General features: G+C 42.9%; 2 protein-coding genes across 10 annotated transcripts in view; one reads left to right on the forward strand and one right to left on the reverse strand.

Moving 5' to 3' along the window:
• Positions 1-660, forward strand: part of ACOX2 (acyl-CoA oxidase 2) — a 31,665-nt gene extending 31,005 nt beyond the window's left edge. For 4 of the 5 annotated variants that reach the window (XM_082739150.1, XM_082739154.1, XM_082739152.1 and 1 more), the window contains one exon: positions 495-660. The gene's annotated coding sequence lies outside the window, so the exon portion shown is untranslated. The remainder of the gene's footprint in view (positions 1-494) is intronic. The other variant, XM_082739153.1, reaches the window with a different exon arrangement.
• Positions 661-1,992: 1,332 nt separating this feature from the next.
• The window catches only part of KCTD6 (potassium channel tetramerization domain containing 6), a 40,210-nt gene continuing 20,545 nt past the window's right edge, over positions 1,993-21,657 (reverse strand). Inside the window, exons 2-6 of one of the 5 annotated variants that reach the window (XM_082739600.1) lie at positions 18,396-18,485; positions 17,804-17,867; positions 14,566-14,724; positions 4,672-4,741; positions 1,993-3,430 (exon numbers count right to left, since the gene is read on the reverse strand). In XM_082739600.1, coding sequence (XP_082595726.1) covers positions 2,744-3,430; positions 4,672-4,741; positions 14,566-14,693 — 885 coding nt within the window. In that variant the 5' untranslated portion in view covers positions 14,694-14,724; positions 17,804-17,867; positions 18,396-18,485 and the 3' untranslated portion in view covers positions 1,993-2,743. The other 4 variants (XM_082739602.1, XM_082739604.1, XM_082739601.1 and 1 more) reach the window with 4 other exon arrangements.

The following is a 21,657-nucleotide window of genomic DNA, read 5'->3' on the forward strand; positions in this document are numbered from 1 at the left end:
TCTGAGTATGTCTGAAATTTCCCGTGATAAAAAACAGTAGTGCTATCCATTTGTTGCATCTATTTAGTAAAACTGAAGAATTTTACTTTAGATCTAAAGTCAACAGATTCATCAGTTATCACTTGTGTTTAATTTAGCACACATTTATCCAAGGGTTTAAAAGAACATACACAATTCTCAAAATGTGCTTGTATTTGGAGTATCTAAATAAAATGCAGAGCCCTGAGAATACCACTGAGTATCGATTTTTGAAAATCAACTATTTTGCAGTGAAAATTATTTAAAATTTTCTTAAAAAGACATAATTGTTTCAAATTACCCAAATATAATCAAACTACATTTTTCATATTGCATAAGTGAATAAAACACTCAAAATTAAATGCCACCAGACAAATTAAATTGCAAAAAATCTCAGCTGGGTACTTTTCCTAATTTACTCATAAAAATAACCATTTAGGTGTTAATAATTTTTTCTTTTTTCTTTTTTTTTTCAGTAGCCTCCACACCCAGCATGGAACCCAACTCAGAGCTCAAACCCATGACCCTGAAATCAAGACGAGACCTGAAATCAAAAGCCAGATGCTCAACAACCGACTGAGCCACCAGGGGGCCCCTCAGTTGTTAATAATTAATAAATCTGAGAAAATTTACCAAAACAAACTTCACTCCAGTAAATCGAGCAAGGAACAGACCCCATAAGATTTGAACTTTTAAAACCCTAGGACAGCTATTATTCCCATTTCCATATCAATTTTCAACCCAAGTCACTCTGTCTTGCCTCTACTTCCGCCAACTCAACACATAAGTGGCTGGATATTTTTTGGTGGGGGGGGGGGGCTCTAATCAATTTGAAGTGTGAGACGATTTTCTAAAAAGATAACCTCACACTAGCACATTTACTGAAACCACGGCAACCTGCCAAGAGAATGAAGTTGAAGATCATGAAAACAGGGAAATTACAGGTTTCTAGATGCTGGTCATTTGTCAAATCTTTTTTTTTTTTTTTAAAGATTTTATTTATTTGATGGAAAGAGACACAGTGAAAGAGGGAACACAGCAGGGGGAGTGGGAGAGGCAGAAGAAGGCTTCCCGCAGAGGAGGGAGCCCAATGTGGGGCTCGATCCCAGGACTCTGGGATCATGACCTGAGCAGAAGGCAGAGGCTTAACAACTGAGCCGCCCAGGCAAGCAGGTCATTTGTAAAATCTTAAAATAAATTTTCAGAGACATGGGCAAAAATGGATGTAGGTAAGTGTTCTCATCCTCTTTTCAGAGCAAGAATCTCAGAATCTTCTCTGAGGAGTGACCTGCCCGAGGGCACACAGCCTCAGAATGCTAGTCTTCCCTTTAGAAAACAGGGAAGAAATTACATGACTTCCCTTTATAAGGTGTTCTCGAAAACTAAGAAGTCTCACTATAGTTACATAATCCTTCCTGTAACTTCCAAGAAAGATAATCAAATGAACTATTCAAAATAAGACCACAGTGAAATAAAGCACATCCATATATCTCCTGTTCCAGAGCCTACAGTCACTGCAGTTTAGTTTTTCTCCTCAGAAACAGACTTAACCATAATAATAAAATATATGTGTTGGCCACCATAATATTGTGAGAAAAAAAGTAGCTGAAGAGGCATTTTGTCCCTGTGCTCAGTACAAAGCTAGAGTAAGGGTCACATTCAGTGCTGACCGTTGGTGGCTTACTGAAGAAAAATCTGTAATCTTCAGCGCAAGTCCTATTTGAAAAAAGTTTGCTAACTCTATGTTCACTAATCAAATGTGCACTTTTAGACAAAACAATTAATTCCATCCATTCCTGTTCCAGTAACATGGGAGATTATCTATAAACTGCATCCTAAGGTTCTGCTGAGTCCTCCAGTCAAACACAAAGGCTCTACAGGCAGTATATAGTGGGATATAAACTGAACAGTGCAAACTTGAGGCAAGAATTATGATTTCCCCCCTTAAGTAACAATACTCAACAAATACAAACCTAATTTTCATATTTCGTTTTTTATTAGGTTTTTTTTTTTCTTCTGGTAGACAGTACACTTGGGAATTATACTGCACCAGGCATAAGAAGTAAGAGTTCTACCACAGGGACATTTTGTATTCAGAATCCAATATAAATATTTCTAGTCAGACATTTCCATGGCTACAGATATTTGGTTGCTTGATTTATATGCATAGAAAGAAACAGTTGTCATAACTGTAAAAAGCAGTACTTAACAAGTACTTTTAAATGATTGGAACAGTTTTCCTTTAATATTACAATACTGCTTATTGGTTTGGAAACTAGGTCACCCTACATGATGTTTTGATTTTTCTCAAAGGCATCATGAGTACTCTGTTTATTCTTTCATTCCTGCATTTTTAACCTTCTAGTTGAGTTAGGGACCATTTAATCAGAAATCATTGTAGCACTGTAATAAAAAAAGCTCTGTTAAGAGTAGATTATATACCATAATGATTTTCATACTTCTTTTTATAAAAAAGGTATCTGGAGGCTCCAAACAGGCACATGCATACTCAAGGTAAAGGGAACAAAACATACAGGAGTTTGCTAAAGCACAAATCTTCCTTCTGGTCCTCACTGCCTTCAAATAAATACAAATATTTAAAAAAACAAAAAAGAAAAACAAACAAACAAAAAACACCCACACTGTGATTTAACAACAACAACAAAAAAAGTCTCTTCCATGTCCTGGAAAGTCCGTTTCCAGGAACTCCTCCCAGGCTTTGAGATCAGTCATCGGTCTTCCGGGCCAGCCTACAGAAAGTCCAGTTGTGCTCCACTGTGTTCTCGTTGGCCCGCTCACTCATGTGATGCACTCGGGTGTTGCGGATCGTGAAACCTTGTTTTGTAATGTATTCCATCAGGTGGACCCTGAGAGAAACTTCCTGGTGATAATCACAGGGTCCGAAAGTGAAGGAAACCTGGCAATCTCTGGTGTCCATCATGTGCTTATTCCACTTCGTGAAATAGTTTGAGATACCTTCTAGTAAGGAATGGACCTTGGTGGTGATGGTTAACTGTGTTATGATGACAGCTACTGGATTAGAGTACTTAGAAAGCTTCCGAGTACTAGATAACTCCACAACTTCTTCAAAAGTATCCATAGGATACAGAGGCTTAGGGTCATTGAGACATTGAATCAAGGGCTCAATCTGATAAAAATCTGCTTCTTTCCGAAGCAGATCAAATTCCTTAAAATCCAGGGGTAAGGTCAACTCTGAAGTTCTTAAGAAGTTGAGGACATAACGGAAAAGAGGTCCATCTCGATCAATGAAGTAATTGCCTTGAGGGTCTCGAGCTGTGGGGAAGTCCCCCCCAAACATAGCTCCAAGCATGGAATCCGGGTAACGCGTCAATGTGGTGAGAGACGTTGTATACAAGTGTCCACCTACATTTAACGTGACTGGGTCAGTCATCTGAAATTTTTAAAAAACGATCAGTCATCTGAAATTTCTTAAATCCTAACTTTGACAAATTAAGAAAGTTAACAGTAACAAGCAGCAAGGCAAAAGACTCCTTAGACTATAATGTATTCAGCAATCCTATAATGCAAAATAGCTTTACTATCAATGATAAACCTACCCAGATGAAGGGATCTAACATTTTCTTTCAATAGGAAAAGGATAAATCTAATTCATTAAAGCCTGACACTAAAAAAAAAAAGAGCATGACTTCCAAAGCCACTTAATTTCAGGCCTAGTATCTACCGAGAAGTTTTTAGGGCAGCGTACACTATGGGAAGAGAAAAGCCAAGCTATGTTATGCTCACATAAGTTTTTTTCTCACATAAGTTTTTTATCTTCCTTTTTCTTAAGTCATTTTAACACAAAATAGAATAAAAATGATCTGATAGTATAAAGACATCTACTTTCAATATTTCTTTTGTTTTTCCCACTCAAAAAAGGGGAACAAATCGTAAAAATTTATTTTAAAAATAAAAATTTGTGCAGACCCAATCTTTATAACTTCTCCATGGAAATAAAAGTGCCAAATACTAAATTAGAATACACAGTTAGTCAACACCATCTTATATACTCAAAGGCTAATAGCAGCATTCAACTTTTATAATCCAATCATGTGTTCACTTTTGTAGTAATGCTGCAATTTGGCCTTTAATTTCGAAAAGCAAGCTCCTCTAAATAATACATGCTTTACCTTTTAGACATTATATGTAAGGAAAAATAAATAAATAAAGACAAAAAGACTTCAGGTACTAGACAAGTGGAGTATTTCTTACCAAAGGAAAATAGGAAGACATTCACACTCAAAAAAAGTACAAGTGGGAGAAGTGGCAGCTTCTCAACCTTTCACTTCCCTAACACAAGAAAATATCCTCTGTACCATTACCTACTAGACCATTTTAATAGTCACGACTCTATGAAGGAAGAGTTTTAAGAGCAACATACTTTAAAGACCAAAAAAATAGTATGCTCTCAAGGAAGTCATTATAGAAACTTACTTAGCTCATACTGACTTTGCTTACATAAAAACAGCAAATTAGACCCCAAAAAATAAACTAAGAGGGGATGGGATGATGTACCAATTTATAATTTTCATTTTTATAAGATGTATTATACCGAAGAACACAGAAGAAGGGGGGAAAGACACATACAAATTATCTGCCAGCCTTCAAAACGCATCTGCAAAAGTATCTCACCATATAGCCCCAGTCTCCATTATCCATCTGCTCCAGCGCTGCGTCTTGGGGAGCCCAGGTTCCAGGGAAACTTGGGGAGAAAAAAAGACATATAACAGAGCATGTAACTATGAAAAAAGAAGGATTTTCCCACCCAACAAAGCAGACAGCTACTCATCTTTGCTCAGTCAAAACGAGCTACAGGGCAAAGATCTGGAGAAGAAAGCATTCCTCTACGACCATCCACACATAACTAAAAGATTGACAATCTTTAGAGAAAAAAAATTATCCTATGCTTAGGGAAGAAGAGCCTAGTAAGTACACCAGTCATTCAAATTCTATCTGCTCTGAAAATTCAATTTTTACAATTTATATAGGAGTACAATACAATTAACTGTTTAACCCTAACCTCATACAATCCTACAATGATCCTTATCAAAAAGGTGGTTTAGGGAAAGGGAGAAAGATGAGGCACCTGGGTGTCTCAGTGGGTTAAGCCACTGCCTTCAGCTCAGGTCATGATCTCAGGGTCCTGGGATCCAGCCCCGCATCAGGCTCTCTGCTCAGCAGGGAGAATGCTTCTCCCCACCCCTGCTTGCCTCTCTACCTACTTGTGATTTCTCTGTCAAATAAATAAATAAAATCTTAAAAAAAAAAAAAAAAAAAGGAAAGGGAGAAAGACAAAACTCTTTATCCATTTCAGTCACAGAAGCTAAACATCTCAGTAAAAGCCTCAAAAGCCATAAACCTCCACAACACCAGCATCAATTTCCAAGAGAAAGATATCAGAATGGTATTTCTTTTATAACATAAAAAACACTAATGACACTTTTAATAATGACATATTTCATTCTGTACAATAATCAAAACAAAAGAGAAAACAATTTAAATGCCAAATCATCAGAGCACAATTTGGGACAACCTTACCAATCTGGTTGCAAGTCACTCAGCCGGCACTTAGGGAGAACCAGGCTGAAGACATTGATAAACACCCAGATACTAATGATGCCAGTTTGAATTTATTTTTATCTACAATTCAAAAGCACTTAAAACACTTTCCCAGCTACAGAATTGCTTTAGTCAGTCCCCTCTCACACATATCACTCTCCAAATCAACCGGCAAAGCAAACTGCAGAGCAAATTTCAAAAGCTCTGGCAAGAGACAGTAAGAAACATGAACTTATCGGTATTTATCCAGGAAAAGCACTGGCTTTTTTATATGGTCTTTGAACAGATTCACTTTTCCCACTTTTAGAGAAATCTGGCACACTATTCCCAGAACAGGCCCTGGCTACAGAAGATCACAAAGGCTCTTTCTCAAAAAGGTCACTCAGGCATGTAGAGAACATTTGCATAGCACAGCAGGGGCTGAAATCAGAGCCTGAAGCATCTATTTTTCCACCTTGCACATTCTTCAAAGAAAACAAGCTAAAATGTGGACCAGACAACGTGCAGTCAGGTTTAATTCTCCATACTCAGCAGCTGGATATAGATAGATCTCCACATGCTATAGGGTGAGAAATGGAACAAATGTTATATTAAGGGGGGTTGTGACAACCCTGCATTCCTCTGACTTGCTTGGCAATATCTGAAGTAAACAGAACCAAGGAAACAGGTTTTATCAATTTACATTATGAGCATCTGATTCAGTTACTGATACAACAGACAGATAAATGACTGAGTGATTTACAAGGCCAGTCATCCAAAAGTTCTGGTAATAGACTTATCTTTGGCATCTTCCCATCACTCAAAGTTTTCATTCCTGACAGCCTCAAAAATTATTCAGTCAACCAACATTTATTATAGGTGAATTTGGTTGCGGGGGTTGAGGGGGGCAATGTGCAATGTAAAGACACAGAAATAGGAAAGATACAATCCTTGTCCTCATGGAGCTTCCTACCTGTGAAGAAAGGCAACATGCAACAACTGTACAGAAAAGTGCTACATAATGGATGGACTAGCAGAGGCCTTCAGGAAGAAAAAGCAAGAACATTTCTAAATGGGCCAACTTCAGGAAGAGCTCGCTCAGGAGGACTCTGCAGGAATATCTGGACAACCCAAGAGGAGAAGGGATTCCAAAATGAAGAAATAACTTAAACAAAAAGAGATGGACTTTTTTTCTCCCACAATATTCCTGTTACATAAGCCATGCATGAGGGCGCCTGGGTGGCTCAGTCGTTAAGCCTCTGCCTGCACCTCGGGTCACAATCCCAGGGTCCTGGGGATGGGGTCCCACACAGGGTCTCGCATTGGGCTCCCTGCTCAGCAGGAAGCCTGCTTCTCCCTCTCCCACTCACCCTGCTTGTGGTCCCTCTCTAGCTGTCTGTCTGTCTCTCTCTCTCTCTCTCTCTCTCTCGCTGTCAAATAAATAAAATCTTAAAAACAAAACAAAAAACACTTGGATTTTCTGACTGCTAGTCTAGATCTTTCTAAAAATCCCCTCTATGGGTAGAAACTGAAAGAACAGAATCCAAGAAATAAAAAACTGAAAGGATTAACTTTAGATGCCCCCCCAGCAGGTGGATTTTATTTACAAATTTAACAGTTAACTCAGTCTAAGTGAGCAGTCACAATGGGTTTGTAAAAATTCCCCTGAGGCAAAATAGCAAGAACCTACTCACTAGTGTGATTGAAGGCTGGTGTCCTCTGCCTTAAGTGAAGCAAAGAACTCTAATCCAGGAATATACGAATGATTAAATGAGAAATGGGAGACCAAAGACAACACAAAAAAATCAAGACAGCATCAATGTTACAGCTGTTAGGCAAGGTCTGTCCACTATTAATCCTTTTCCCCCTTTTTTACTGCTAAACCAAAACAATATAACTTCTTAAACAATCATAAAAAGAAAGTTAGATGATGCCTTTGAATCTGTTCCACAGCAAAGGCCCAGGTTCTGTTCTGATACAAAGATGTAATGAAACCTCAAGCTTAATAATTCAAGAAAGCAATTACGGGAATCTATTTAAGCCCATGTTTCTTAAAAAGCACCCAAAAGCCTCCCTATACTTCTGTATAAGATACAGATACTCAAAATAAAATGAAGTTACTATAAGTCAATCCCAATAACAATAACTAAACAGTCCAAGAAAATCAAATCGTTCACTAAGAGCTCTAAGGGGAAAAAAAAGTATTGATCAGTTTAAATGTTATCCCTACTCCTTACTTCCAGACATCCTCTGTGGAGATGCTTAATGCTCAGATACGGCAAGAAACAAAACAAAACAAAACAAAACAAAACAAAAAAAAAAACAGTTAGATTCCTGGTCATCCAATAGCTGGATAATCAGCTTCTAAATTGATGACTATTAGGAACATCTCAGAGACAATACAGATGAATGAAATAAAACATAATCCTAAAGAATTTCCGGGATAATGTCAATCTCTTCTACAAATCATTTTTCAGAGCTGTTAACCATTAGAAAATGATTCGTTTGCTTTTCATCTTCTCTCTCTTCTGGCACAGTCTCCAGTGGAGGGCTTAATGAGAAGTTAAATGACCACAAAACAGGCAGCAGAAGGACGATCTTGAAATGGACATCAAATGGACCTGTTTTACTTAATGAAGACAAAGAAAAATTAAATATTCCGGAAAATTTGCCAGGAATAAAGATTATGAAGGTAACAATGAAAAAATATTTTCTTTAAAGTGACTCTCCTTATTAAAGATCATTTTAAACGGCAGTGAATGCAACCAAGCACAATTATAAAGTTCAAAGAAAGGCTTCCGTTCCGGCCCCTGAAAATCAGTCCTACCTGAAAATATCTGACCTTCAGTGAAAATAAAATTCTTGTGGAAACTACTGGCTGACTATTGCCAAAGAACATAAAGAGTACTGAAAATTCACCCACAGTTAAGCTTCAAAGGTTAATTATGACTAGTGTGTAAATTCTGACTGTAATTTTAACAGATAATTAAGCCAAGGAAAACACATACTAAAGAATTTATAAAAGCCTTAAAAGAAACTGCCAACAATTTTCTCAAGTAGCAAATCTGAAAAATGCACAACCCAACAAGTTAATAACCTAAAGAATAACCGAAGAACTCAGGGCCATTCTCCTCATCATTGCAAAGCTGCAATCAAGCTTTTGGTTATTAAGTAGCTAATTCTACATAAATATTCGGGGTTTACCATTTCTGCTACAGACTAAAACTGAGTTTTCTCTCAGGCAAAAGTCCTACTCCTGTATAACAGCCTATCCATCAGAATACACACAACCAAACTCAGATAAATTAAAAAAACCTCTAACTACTGCCTTCCCAAAGTTTCCAGGTAGCCCCTGTAAAATGTTTTTCTCTTGAAATCTTTGTGTCTGGCACTCAGAAAAGAAGACTCGATAAATTCTATCTATACATATCTTCAAAATGACTTTTGGTATGGAATTCCTCAGTTCTTGAAACATGGGAGTTTGAAAATGAAAACTTTTTATAGTAACTAAAGGACACTAAAGGAATCTTTTGGGTTAACATTCACATATAGGCTGATACTAGTAGCCAGGCACACAAAGAGAACATGTTAGGGTTAACCATACCAATGCAGAAACAGATTGTTTTTCCTAAAACTAATTATTTTTTTTTCTCTCTCTCCAGTCTCCATGTAGTCTAGAGGAAGTAGGTCTAAATTGAAAAAATGACCTTAATGCTGAAGAGCTGTTACAAATAGTCACAAAACTAGAAGATTCCTCTTACTCTCAGTTTCTACAAAATAAAATAGGATAATACCACCTTCCCCAAAATAATGATACCATTTAGGCATAGCACAAAGGCAACAACTGACCTACAGGGTAACAGATCAGGACTAGGGTTCCAAAGTCACATGCAGGTCAGTGCAGAGGAAAGAGAACTGGTTAGTGGTGAGGATTTGTATCCCCCTTCTGTTCTTTTACTAATTATGAGACCCTGAGGAAATTTCTCCTTAAGCCCAGCTTCTTTGCAGAATACGAGAAAATAAGCAAGATCATGAATAGAAAACACTGGCGAGTATTAAACAAACGTGAAAATACTAATGGCAGTGGCATAAACAAAATCTCTGTGGTAAATTGAGAAACTTGAGAGTGTGAACACAAGTAATTTAGAGCCCTGGCATGGAAACAAGACAAATATGGAAGAAAAAGCCTCTTAATTTGCTTCCAGTCTTCCCAGGTCCTCCTTTCTTCAGAACTCCACAAGGCAGAATTACAGGTAAAGGGGAGCAAGATGGCTTGTATAGAGACCACCAGACATCTGAGTTCTTGATCACAGAAGGAACTTCCCTAAAGCATGACTCAGGATTATCTCTAAGGTAAAGCCAAATCCAAATACGTGTGTTCTGTTTTAAACAGACTCTTAAATATCAAAATTGACACACCAAGGGATCTACAGGATTCACTATAGGATTCCTTTATGTAGGAATGCTTTGGGCAAAACAGGATTTATGAACATTTCAATCATACAAATCTTAGGAATGGCATCTGTGGCAGTCCTCACCACTCAATCTTTAATATCTATAGCATTACATTAAATATAGTTCTCAACTGAACAGCAAGTTCTCTCCAACTACCAACCCTGCAGATAGGAAGATTTTCCTTTGCCCAGCCACACATTTGTTCATTTGAAAATATCAGTCTTGGGCTCAGGCCTGTGCTAAATGCTGTCCTCTAGCTTTCTTCCTATTCTGAGATCACACTTGGACATTTGTGAGAGGAAGGAAATAAATATGTCAAGGGGAAATGGTTAAGAGATACCTGGGCTACCCCAAACATTCTTGGCCAAACCAGGTCACCCCGGGTCTGCCTGCCACTCAAACCTCTTCTATCACAAAGTCCTAAAATTGGATTTATCAACTTGTTCCAGAACAGCTATACTTGAACAGAAACATGATAACTTCAGCAGAATATCCAAAGAGGATCTGGTTCGTTTCTCCGGTCCCACCCTCAGACACAACCTCCACCACTGTCAGCCCAGCAGGTGCTCCAGGGGCTCCCCATTACCACGGTCATTTATCACCTCTGACATCAACCATTAAAAACGCCAAGATACACAAATCCGGGCATAAAGAACTCAGCTGCACTCACAGAGTATCTCTGAGGGCAGGGAATGCCCTAAAGAGGTGCTCAGAAGCCCTGCCACAGCCTTTAAATTAGGGCAAACGGTGGCTAATAAGCGCCACCCCCAAGACAATCATTTTCGGGCAAAACTCGAGGTGTCCCCGTCCGGGCCGTGCTTCCCTGTTGCCTGTAGCCAAAGTGCTCGCCCCCACCCCCAACCCGGCCCGGCGTGGGACACAAGATGCTCTGGGCCCGGGCAGGGGGCGCGCCCCGGTGTCGCGAGCTCTGGTCAGCCGAAGCCGCACGTCCCCGCGGGGCGGGCCCCGGAACCCGCCCCAGCCCCGCCGCTCCGCCGCGGATTCTCCGCCGCGGGCTCGTGCCAGCCCCGAAGCGCGCCGCGCCGGCTCCCCACGGTCCCCTCCGCGCGGCCCGCCACCGCCCGGATTCTCCTTAACCCCGCTGCCCCGGCCGCTCCGCGCGGGCTTCTCCTTGTGCCTGGCCCTCCCCGAACCCCAGGCCCCCAAGCCCTGGGCCCGCCCCCACTCACTGCGCGGTGGCGGCAGCGGCCCGGCCGGGAGAAGCCGGCTGCCGGAGAGCAGGAGCGCGAGGACGAGCGAGCCTGCGCCCAGCGGCGGCGACGGCGGCGGCGGCGGTGGCAGAGCGGACGACTGAGCCCGCGCCCGGAGTTGCGGCTCCTGCCGCCCGGCGCGGGCGGCGCCTTCCCAGCAGAGCAGCGGCGCCACGAGTGCGGGCGCCCCCTAACGGCGGCTCGAGCGGGAGGCCAGAGGGCCAGGAGGCCGAAGGAACTCAGCTGGGCGCAGCCTGGGCCGAGCGGTCAGGCTGGCTCCGCCGCAGTCCCGAAGGCCCGCCCCGAAGCCGAAGCCTCCGCCCCCAAAACACCGAGCCCGCGTCCAGAAACCCGCCCCTTCGTCCCGCCCCCGACCGCAGTTTGGAATCAGCCCAGGCCCTGGCAGTTTTCCTTGCGTCCTCGCACTCGGGTGCTCACAGCTGTTTCTCTCTTTCACGAATACGCATAGGGCCCCGACCATGTACAGCGGCCACCGAGACGGAAGGGGGTCCTAATGAAAGAAGAAGAGACAAGACCCAAGAAAATAGCAAAATAATGACAAGTTGTGATTCTAGGTCTTGGGAAGTATAAGGTTGGAGGAAACGGTGTAAAAGGGGAGGGGCCTCTGCCTCACACTCAGCGGTGGTCAAGACGACCTGGACACCCTGCCTGTGACCCTAGGGGGAAGCCACCCTGTGATAAAGTCACCCATCTGGCCTGGTGGGCATGGTAGGGAAAGGCAGCCAGCCCAGAAGGGTCGCCATGGGCAGCCAGGTGGGGTGAAGGGGAGAGCTGAATTCAGCAGAGAAAATGACCAGTGCAAAGGTCCTGAGGCCTAAAGAAGCTGGCCCTAGTTGAGCTGGTGCAGGTATGCCACTACGGAAACCAAGGCTGCAGAGTCTAGAGAATTACCTAAAGTCTCAGAGCGAACTGGTTCGCAAGCATAGACTCTTCCCAAATTCCATTCTCTTCCCGCTAACCAGATCTCTGTCCTGATTCAGGCAGGACCAGGTAAATGATGTTGGTTTTGTCCTTTCCCTGTCTACACCAGGATAACCCCTGGCCTTAGAAACTCACCTGTTTTTCATGTTCGCACGTGCCTGATTGGCTCTGGGGTTTAACTTTTTTCCGCATGATCATCACAGCCAAATCTGATAATTTGGTTTTTCTCCGAAAACTCAAATCGATAGATTGAATGAATGGCATATGTTTCATCAACATGACTGAGTGCTGTATTATCATATTCAAAAAGACTAGATGAGGATACAGGGAAATGTGTATGAAAATAAGACATGCACAAAATGGTATATGTGGTATAGTTCTAATCTTATGTTTAAAAAACAAAAATATACATAGACAAAAATTTTGAAGAAAATATTTCAAGTCATTGATCATAGTTCTCTAGGATGGGGATGTTAGTGGTTTATTCTTTTTTATTTTTTTTTAAGATTTTATTTATTTGACAGAGAGAGATCACAAGTAGACAGAGAGGCAGGCAGAGAGAGAGGGCAGCAAGGCTCCCTGCTGAGTAGAGAGCCCGATTTGGGGCTTGATCCCAGGACCCTGAGATCATGACCTGAGCCGGAGGCAGCGGCTTAACCCACTTAGCCACCCAGGCGCCCCTAGTGGTTTATTCTTAATGCATTTCTGAATTTTCCGTATTTTATAGAATGCATAGATATTGAATTTATAATCAGAAAATATAAGGTGTTTTAATTTTTACAAAAGAAAAACACACCAAAATTACCCAACACTCAGATCTTCAGGATTTGGTGCCACTGAAAATCCAGAACTGCCCCCTGCTTGCTGGTATCCTTTAAAGAGTTACTTCCCTTTTCCTCAACTAAAAACAGAGGAATTAATTTTGTCAGTTGTTTTCTCAGAACTATTCCTATATATCTCTTGAAATGTTTATTACTATTATAAATTATATTTTCAAATATACATCTTATAATATATTGATGATTACTGAAATGTGGTTGGTTTTTATGTAATGTATCCAGCAAACTTGGACTCTTTTTTAGCTCTAATAAGTTTACAGCCTCTCTTGAATTCTCTGTTAAATAATCATAGAGTCTGGAAGCAATTACATTTGGTATCTCCCTGTTCAGCCTTTATTTCCTGTTCCTTGTTTTAAGGCACTGACTAAAATCTTCAGCACAGTGTTGAATAGCAATGATGACACTGGGCATTTCCATCTTGTTCTTGACTGTTTCTAATATGTTACCTTTAAAAAGAGTGTTAGTCATAGATTTTTGATAGATACCTTTTATGAGGGTAAGGAAGCACTATTCTGCTTTATTAGGAATGGGTGCTGAATTTTATCAAGTGTGAGATTTTTTTCCCCCTTATCCAGTGGTGGATTTTATTATATTAAACCATCCGTGCATTCGTGGAATTAACATACCTTTTATGATGGTTTTTTTTTTTTTTTTGAGATAGTGCCGGATTGCACTTGTCAATATTTTATTTAGGGTTTTTGCATCCATATCTACAATGAGATATGCCTGCTAATTTCCTTCCCTCTTCTCTCCTTGTCTGGTTTTGCTATCAAAGCTACATGAGCTCATAAAATCAATTAAGGATGGGTGTCTGTTCACTATACAGCTTATATAAGAGTGTGATTTTCTGTAGTTTGGATTTTCTATAGAATTCTCCTGCAAACCATCTTGGTTTGGGAGTTGGGGGTGGAAAGTGTTTATACTGACACCCCAACCCACAATATTCAGTCTGGCCTCAGTCTCTCCACCTAAATAGCTCTTGTGGGGCCACCAGGAATCTCCTTGTTGCTGAATCCAAAAGAACCTCCTTAGCTCTCCCCAACTCAGCACCCTCCACCCCACAGGTAGGGATGCTCTTGACCACACCCACCAGGAGTCAGCCTCTTCCCAGGTCCCATTCTAGTTTCCCTCCTTCCTCTGCAGCTCCTCCTCTCAGACTCATGGCAATGATCCTCCTCTTGCTTTACCCGCCCCTTCGCCCAGGTTTCTGGCCAAGGCCATCTTCTTCTGTCTACCCATCTCTGTGGACTGGCTGAGCCACCTCCACGGATTCCATTATTGTCTCTAAGCCAAAAGATTCCCAGATCCATACCTCCAGCCCAAAGTCTCTCTCCTGAGCTCAACCCACAGATATTATGTATTCTATGGCCCCTCCCCTGCACCAGGCACTGTGCTAAGTTTTTTGCCCTCTGGATCAGTTGTCTATTGCCACATAATAAATCAACCCCAAATTTAGGGGCTCAAAACATAAAGCATTTCTTATCTCACAGTTTCTATGGGTCAAGAATTAAGAAGCAGATTAGGTGGAGAGCAAATCTTACAGTCTAGATGTCAGATGGGGCTGTCGGCCGAAGGCTGGGCTGGGGCCAGAAGCCACTTCCGAGATCACTCGGGTAGTTTTTAGGAGGAAGCAGAGGCTCTTCTTCACCTGAGCCTCTCCCAACAACATGGCTGCTGGGGTGTCCCCCAGTGCCAGTGATCTAAGAGAGAAAACACAGAAGCCACTGTGTCTTTTTTTTTTTTTTAAGGATTTTATTTATTCACTTGAGAGAGAGCAAGTGCAAGAAGGGGGAGGGAGAAAGGGGGAGGGAGAGGCAGACTCTCCACTGAGCAAGGAGCCTGACCTGGGACTTGATCCCAGGCCCTGGGATCATGACCTGAGCCAGAGGCAGACACTTAACTGACTGAGCCACCCAGGCATCTCAGAAGCCACAGTGTCTTTTATATCGTAGCCTTCAAAGTGGCGCACATGTAGTCCCTTGGTCTCACAATGTGGGAGGGCGCCACACAAGCAAGTGAGTCCCAGGAGGCCGGGATGACTGGAGTATCTTGGAGGTTGCTCACCACACCCTGACAACTCCGAGGACAGACTACCCACGTCATCCCAGGGTACAGATGAGGAAACTAAGGCAAGGTGAGGGGAAGTCATTGACCAAGGCCACACAGCCAAGTGTGAGAAGAAAGCTTTGAACACCAACTCTGCTGGGCGTCCCCTGGTTCTCTCCTCCTGTACACCCTCCTCCGATGGCCCACCACCACCTTCTTCACCTTCTTCATGTGCAAACCTGAACCCAGTCAGTTTACCACCCCCAAAGCTCTCAAGTCCCCAGCTCAGCTCAGCAAGTGGTGCCACCGTCCTCCCATCTGTCCAAACCAGAAGCTTTGAGTCACGTCTGCTCCTCCCGCCCCCTCACTTCCCAGTGCCGGGTAACCCAGCCCTGCCAAGTCTTCCTCCTCAGCGCAGCCGGGATCCATCTCTCCTCCTCTCTTCAGCTCCAAGCCACTGACTTGTCTGCCCTGGACATCTGCAGGGGCCCCCTCCCTCATCACCCTCATTCTCTCTGCTCCCACACTACCCATCCGTCCTCTTCTCTCCTGCGTGAGTCACCTTTAAGAACACAAAGCTGGTTGTGTCTCCCTGCCTGCTTTAAACTCCTTCAGTGGCTCCCATTGCTTTCAGGATCCAGCCCAGATTCCCTCCAATGTGATCTGGCCCCTGCCCACTTCTCCAGGCTCTTCCTCTGCCCCTCTTCTCCTCAGCGCCCCGGCCCCTTAGGCCACATTTCAGCATCCAGGACCCACTGTGAATTTTTTTACTTTAGGCCCTCCGTTAGGCTATTCCCTTAGTCTAGAACATTCTTCCCGCAGCCCTCAGCACGCCTGTCTCCTCCTCCTTCAGCGTATTGTCATCTCTTGACCTCCCAGCCAAGCTGATGTCCCCCAGCTGTAACTTCCACAGTGCCTGTACTCTCTCCCCACCTCACTGCCTCTCAGCTGAACCGTGAGCTCCCTGAGAGCAGAAGCTGCGTCCGTCTGGCTCAGAAGAGCACCCTGTGTGAGCAGAGTGTGCCTGGCACTTAGTACCCACTCAGCAACTATGGGCCAGTGTGGTGCATTCTCTCCACCCCCTCCCTCCCCGCCCCTTGCACTCCATATTCCAGCCACTAGATAAAGTTCGGTTTCTCCAGGGAAGCACGGGACCCCTCACCTCCCAAGTCTTGGCACATGCTGTTCCCTCTGCAGGAATGCTCTTCCCTCCTGTCCCTCTATTTACTCAGCTAACTCCTATCTATATCTTCATCAGGAAACTAGGGATGAAAATACACTACGTCCAGTTGAATCTGGATCTCAGATAAATAACAAATAATTGTTTTAGGAAAATTATGTCATTAATATTGCATTAAATACAAGGGTCCTTCCTGTATTTCATCTGACAACCTCCAGCAGGAACCAGCATGAGTTCCCTCCTCCTTTGGGAGAGTTCCCTGATCTCCACTGCTACCACCTTAGGTCCCCAAAACCTGGGCTCCCAAACCACACTCCTACCTGCCCCCACTGAGCATAAAACTCACTCTGTTTTGACACTGACCTAGAATGTGACCTCCTTTGACAGAGAAGACCTGTCTCAGTCTTCAAAGTGAGTTTTCACCTCGGACTGACCCTGGCCACGGAAATGGTCAGGAAGGTTTACTGAGCGAAGGAATGAAAGAGCACAGAAGAGATGAAAGTAAACAAGATGGAAAAAGGAACCAGCAAATAAAACTCAGCCCAAAGCACAGGATGAATCTCTGGGGTACTCTTCCCACTCCACCTCTACCCCCTGCCTTGTCTCTGTCAGGGGGCTGTCTACCCACCCTCACCCCCAGCTTCAGGAAGCCTTAGGATTGGTGGAGCAGAAATGCAAAAAGAAACAGTCTTTCCCTTCAGGGGTTCTTCCAAAACAGTCTTGAGCATTCAAATGGGAGGGCCTATAGGGTACAGAAAAGGGGTGGGGGTGGGGGACTGTATGCCTCTGTCTTAAATTAGAAAGACACTGTGAGGATCCCCTGGGTGGGGAGATGCCCTACAAAGTTGTGGGGTGCTCCTCCACTGCTCAGAGAACTACTGAAGTCCAGACCACCTGGGGGCTAAACCTCCATTCAGCCCACATGTGGCATTCCAATGACCTTCCACACGGCTCTTAGGGATCCCAGAAGGTAAGGGACCCTAGAGCAACCAATTGCACAGATTATCTGACCCAAAACATTCCTGAGCTCTTTCGAACTACCCCTCCTGGAGAATTCTGAATAGCCAAGGAACTGGCCAGTGGAGAAGTTCATCCACCCACCTGTCTTGTAGGTGGGCTCCTTCTCTTCTGTGTGTGTCTCTCTCCCTTTCTTGCCCTCAGTCCATTTTGGTCTTTGCACTACTGGTTTCACCAGCTGACGTTCTCCTGGGGCAGCTGAAAGGCATTCCTTAGCCTTTTGCTCAGTGGCTGCCCCCGTTGAGAAATGTATTTCTAAACCACCTCCCAACTCCACCGCTGGGGACCAGTCCCAGTCCCTCTGCACACATACCCCCCAGCCTCCAGGCCAGGCCTTTGACACAAGTGAGCCTTGCAGCCAGTACTTTTCAATGCTTCCCCCACTCCCAGCCATGGAGACGCTTTGGTAAGTTTGATGAGAGCATTTTTCCTTTTTATAAGGTTCCTAATTACCTATTATTTCTGATCTTCTCTTTAATCAGCTTCCAGAACTCTGCTGGGAGCTACAGAACCAAGGGGAGGAATCTTGTTCTCACCAGTGTTGAGAGAGAGGCCCTGTGGTTGTCCTTGGATGTCACCATCCTCTTCACCATTATGACACTGTAATTAGAGAGAATGGATCTGCCATTAGACCAGAAAGCTCTGGCTTCTGTCTTTTTAGTCCCATGGGTGTCTCAGAGTGGCCCATCTGAGAATGTCAGGGGCCTTGAGAGTCCAAAGGGAATAAAGCTGTCTGACCATTGCTTGGGCAGCTGGCAAGAGAACCCCCGATTCTGAGTTCTCATACTCCCCGACAGCTCAGGCCTCTAAATGCCTGTCAATAACACATTTCAGGCCGTGGTTGTCTTCCCACCTCATTCCTAATCCAAACCACTTCCTCTGCATATGTTTGTTTATCCACTTGCAAAGCACAGTTCCTGCCTCTTCTTCTGTATCTCTCCAGGTCCTATAGCCTCTCCTTCCCACCCTAGCTAAGGCCCCTCTTTCCGTACATCTTCCTCTGATGCCCAACCCCCAACCCTCAACCTAGTGACGGGGCATCCATGCACCCCCTCCACCCACCCATCCTAATGCATTGCTTTTGTCAAGGAGTTTTTTGGGTCTCTCTCTTAAATAGGGCTGTATTACCTTTAGAGAGCTCCTATGTTTTACACAAAGTGCAAAAACAATAGTGGTAAAGCTGCCACAGAGTGGAATCTGTTAATGTTCCAGGAGCTTCTGAAATAAAAGGTCTGATTAAATGGCAGGAATGCTATTTTAAACCTATTAAAATGTCCCTCGGGTTTCATGAGGAAGGTAGGGGTTCAAACACCTCAATGGCTAACAGTGGATCCATTGTTATCCCAGCAAAAATGTGAGCATCATGGAGAGAAGTAACTATAGTAACCGCGTGAAGAGCCATGATTCCGGCTTTGGAATTCTGTTACACATGTCACTTATCTCCTGTCACTGACGTCAGGTCCCGAGACCCAGCAAAGCACACAGGGTGGGACCCCAGCTTGCTTTCTGGCTGTCACCTAGCAGAACTGGGGGCTTGGACCCACTCAGGAGCCCCCCAGCCTCAGTTTCCTCAATTGTAAAGTGATGTAAGAACATCTTGGCAGGTTTGTGGGGACAATGAAATTAAAGGATGAAAAGCTTGGGTAACGCAGTGCCTGGCGTGAAGTCGGCACACAATAAATTGGTAGCTCCTATTATAATAACTAATTGCTATACTGCTGATTCGGAAAGATAAATATAGAACTGAAACTCTGGCAGGCAGCAGGACTGGGCTGCGAGAGGGGACATTTTGAGACTGATGATTTGACTGTTCCACCAAGGCCTCTTCAAACATCCATTTATTTTGGTTGCAAGTTTAATATTGTCCACATTGATAATTGCTATGAATAATTAAGAAACAATAGCTTCCGCTGACATTCTTATAGCACTTGTGTGAGTAGCTAAATGTCTTTTTATAACCCTTTCTGTCCTCAGACACATAAAACCCAAACCCCTCACATCATAAAACTAAGTTGGCAGAATGAGGTCATTACACAAAATAATAAACAGAAAAGTACTCTTTATTGGGAAGTTATGGTGTCCCTCCCCAAAATCTTGGTTGATTTTTTTTTCTTTTCTCTCTCTTTCTCTCTCTTTTTTTAGAGAATTTTGTTACTGAGGTATAATGTTCATATAGGAAGGTACACAAAGCATAATTGAAGGGCTTGATGAATTTTCACAAAGTGAACACGCTGGTGAGCAATACCAAATCAAGAAACAAAATCTCACCAGGACTCCAGAAGCCTCCTTCAGGCTCCCTCCTGCTTGGTCATTTCTTTTCTTTTTCTCTTCCTCCTCTTCCTTCTTGGAGATATAATTTACAAACCATAGGATGTATCTGTTTGAAATACACAGGTTGATGAATTTAACTAAATTCACACTGATGTACAACCATTACCACTATCCAATCTTATAATTCTTCCAGCATTCCCAAAAGTTCCCTGATTCCTGTCCAAGGTTGGTCCCCACTTTGGACCTGAGCCACAGGCAAACCACTGATCTGCTTCGTGTCTCTAGTTTTGTCTTTGTTAAATGTTCATTTAAGTACAAGAATGCAATAGTAAACATACCAGAGTAATTTTTTTGCATTATGACTGGTTTTTTTTAGTCCTAAAATACACTGATGTAAATACGCCAAGATTATTGTTTCCCAAGTGTGCCCCATGAAGTAACGTTAGGTGGCACATAGACAACTGTCTGATATCTTACTTGTGTATTTTTTCTAAGATGTACAAAAATAACTAGTACATCAAGCCACTGGTGTCACGGACACTCTTCCTTAGATCTAGAACAGCTTTAAAAACTAGTCAGTTTTTAAACTGATGGCTCAGTTGGTCCAGCATCTGCCTTCAGCTTGGGTCATGATCTCAGGGTCCTGGGATTAAGTTTTGCATTAGGCGTCTTGCTCAGCAGGGAGCCTGCTTCTCCCTCTGCCTCTTCTGCCTGTCATCCTCCTGTTTGTGCGCTCACTCTCTCTCTCTGACAAATAAATAAAATCTTAAAAAAAAAAATCAATTTAAGGAACCATATTAGTAATAACACAGACAGTAAATAGATAACACAGAAATCGTAAAGGTATATGCAAATTATTAAAGCCAGTAAAATAGAGACCTACATTAAGAAAGAAAAATCATTTCTATGAGCCCTGAAATCCTCTGCATGTTAACCAGTATATAGCTGTTTAAAAATACTATTCAGAATTTTAAGACCATTCAAGTGTTTTATCGACCATTCCAACATTTTTTTAAAGTAATCTCTCTGTCTAACATGGGGCTTGAACTCACCACCCAGAGACCAAAAGTCACATACTCTCCCCACTGAGCCAGCCAGGAACAGCTATTCTAACACTTTTCATTGCATGCCTTCCATGTGCTAGATGCTAGATAAATGTTCATTTAGAGATTCTAGTCAAGCTGCTTTTTGTATTTACATCACAAATATTTTTAAAGGAATCTGATGATTTAAACCCAGTAACACACAGGACTGTATGGCTATGTGCTTGCCCAAAGGAGTTGCCCCAAAGGTTCCGGGCTGACCACCAGAATTCAGAAAAGGGAGAAAAGGCGTGTTTGGATGATGAGGGATTTGGCCATGTGAGGGAAGAATTTAGATAGGCAGAGAAGGTGGGACGATGGTTCTAGCAAAAGCTGAAGCAGAGCAACAGCTAAAGCTGAGAAACAGCTAGAAAACCTACATCCTTACTACCACCAGCCACTGAACCAACCCTCACACCTTTGGATACATTTTCTTATTATTTGTGCCAGTTTGGGTCAGCATTTTCCTTGCAACTGAAAATATCCTACTGATACATTGTCATTAAGCTGCATTGTAAACATGAATTCTTAAATCTAACTAAATCTAACTAAAGGGTTGTCAGTCAGTAGAGCATGCTAACTCTGGATCTTCAGGTCATGAGTTCAAGCCCCCTGTTGGGTATAGAGCTGACCCTGAAAATAACAATAAGTAAATCAAATAAAGGGATGACATCCTTAAAGAGTTTTCAGAAGGATCTTAAGTTTAAGTTTAAATGGATTAGAATGTTCTGCTGTGGCTGATTTAATTAACAAAGATAGGAACTAGAAGTTTTTTGTTTTGTTTTGTTTTGTTTTTTTAAGATTTTATTTATTTATTTGACAGAGAGAGATCACAAGTAGGCAGAGAGGCAGGCAGAGAGAGAGAGAGGAGGAAGCAGGCTCCCCGCTGAGCAGAGAGCCCGATGCGGGACTCCATCCCAGGACCCCGAGATCATGACCCGAGCCGAAGGCAGCGGTTTAACCCACTGAGCCACCCAGGTGCCCCTGTTTGTTTTTTTTTAAAGATTTTATTTATTTGACAGGCAGAGAGAGGAGAA

This window comes from Mustela nivalis (assembly GCF_964662115.1).
Source record: "Mustela nivalis genome assembly, chromosome: 1".
Classification (NCBI taxonomy): Eukaryota; Metazoa; Chordata; class Mammalia; order Carnivora; family Mustelidae; genus Mustela; species Mustela nivalis.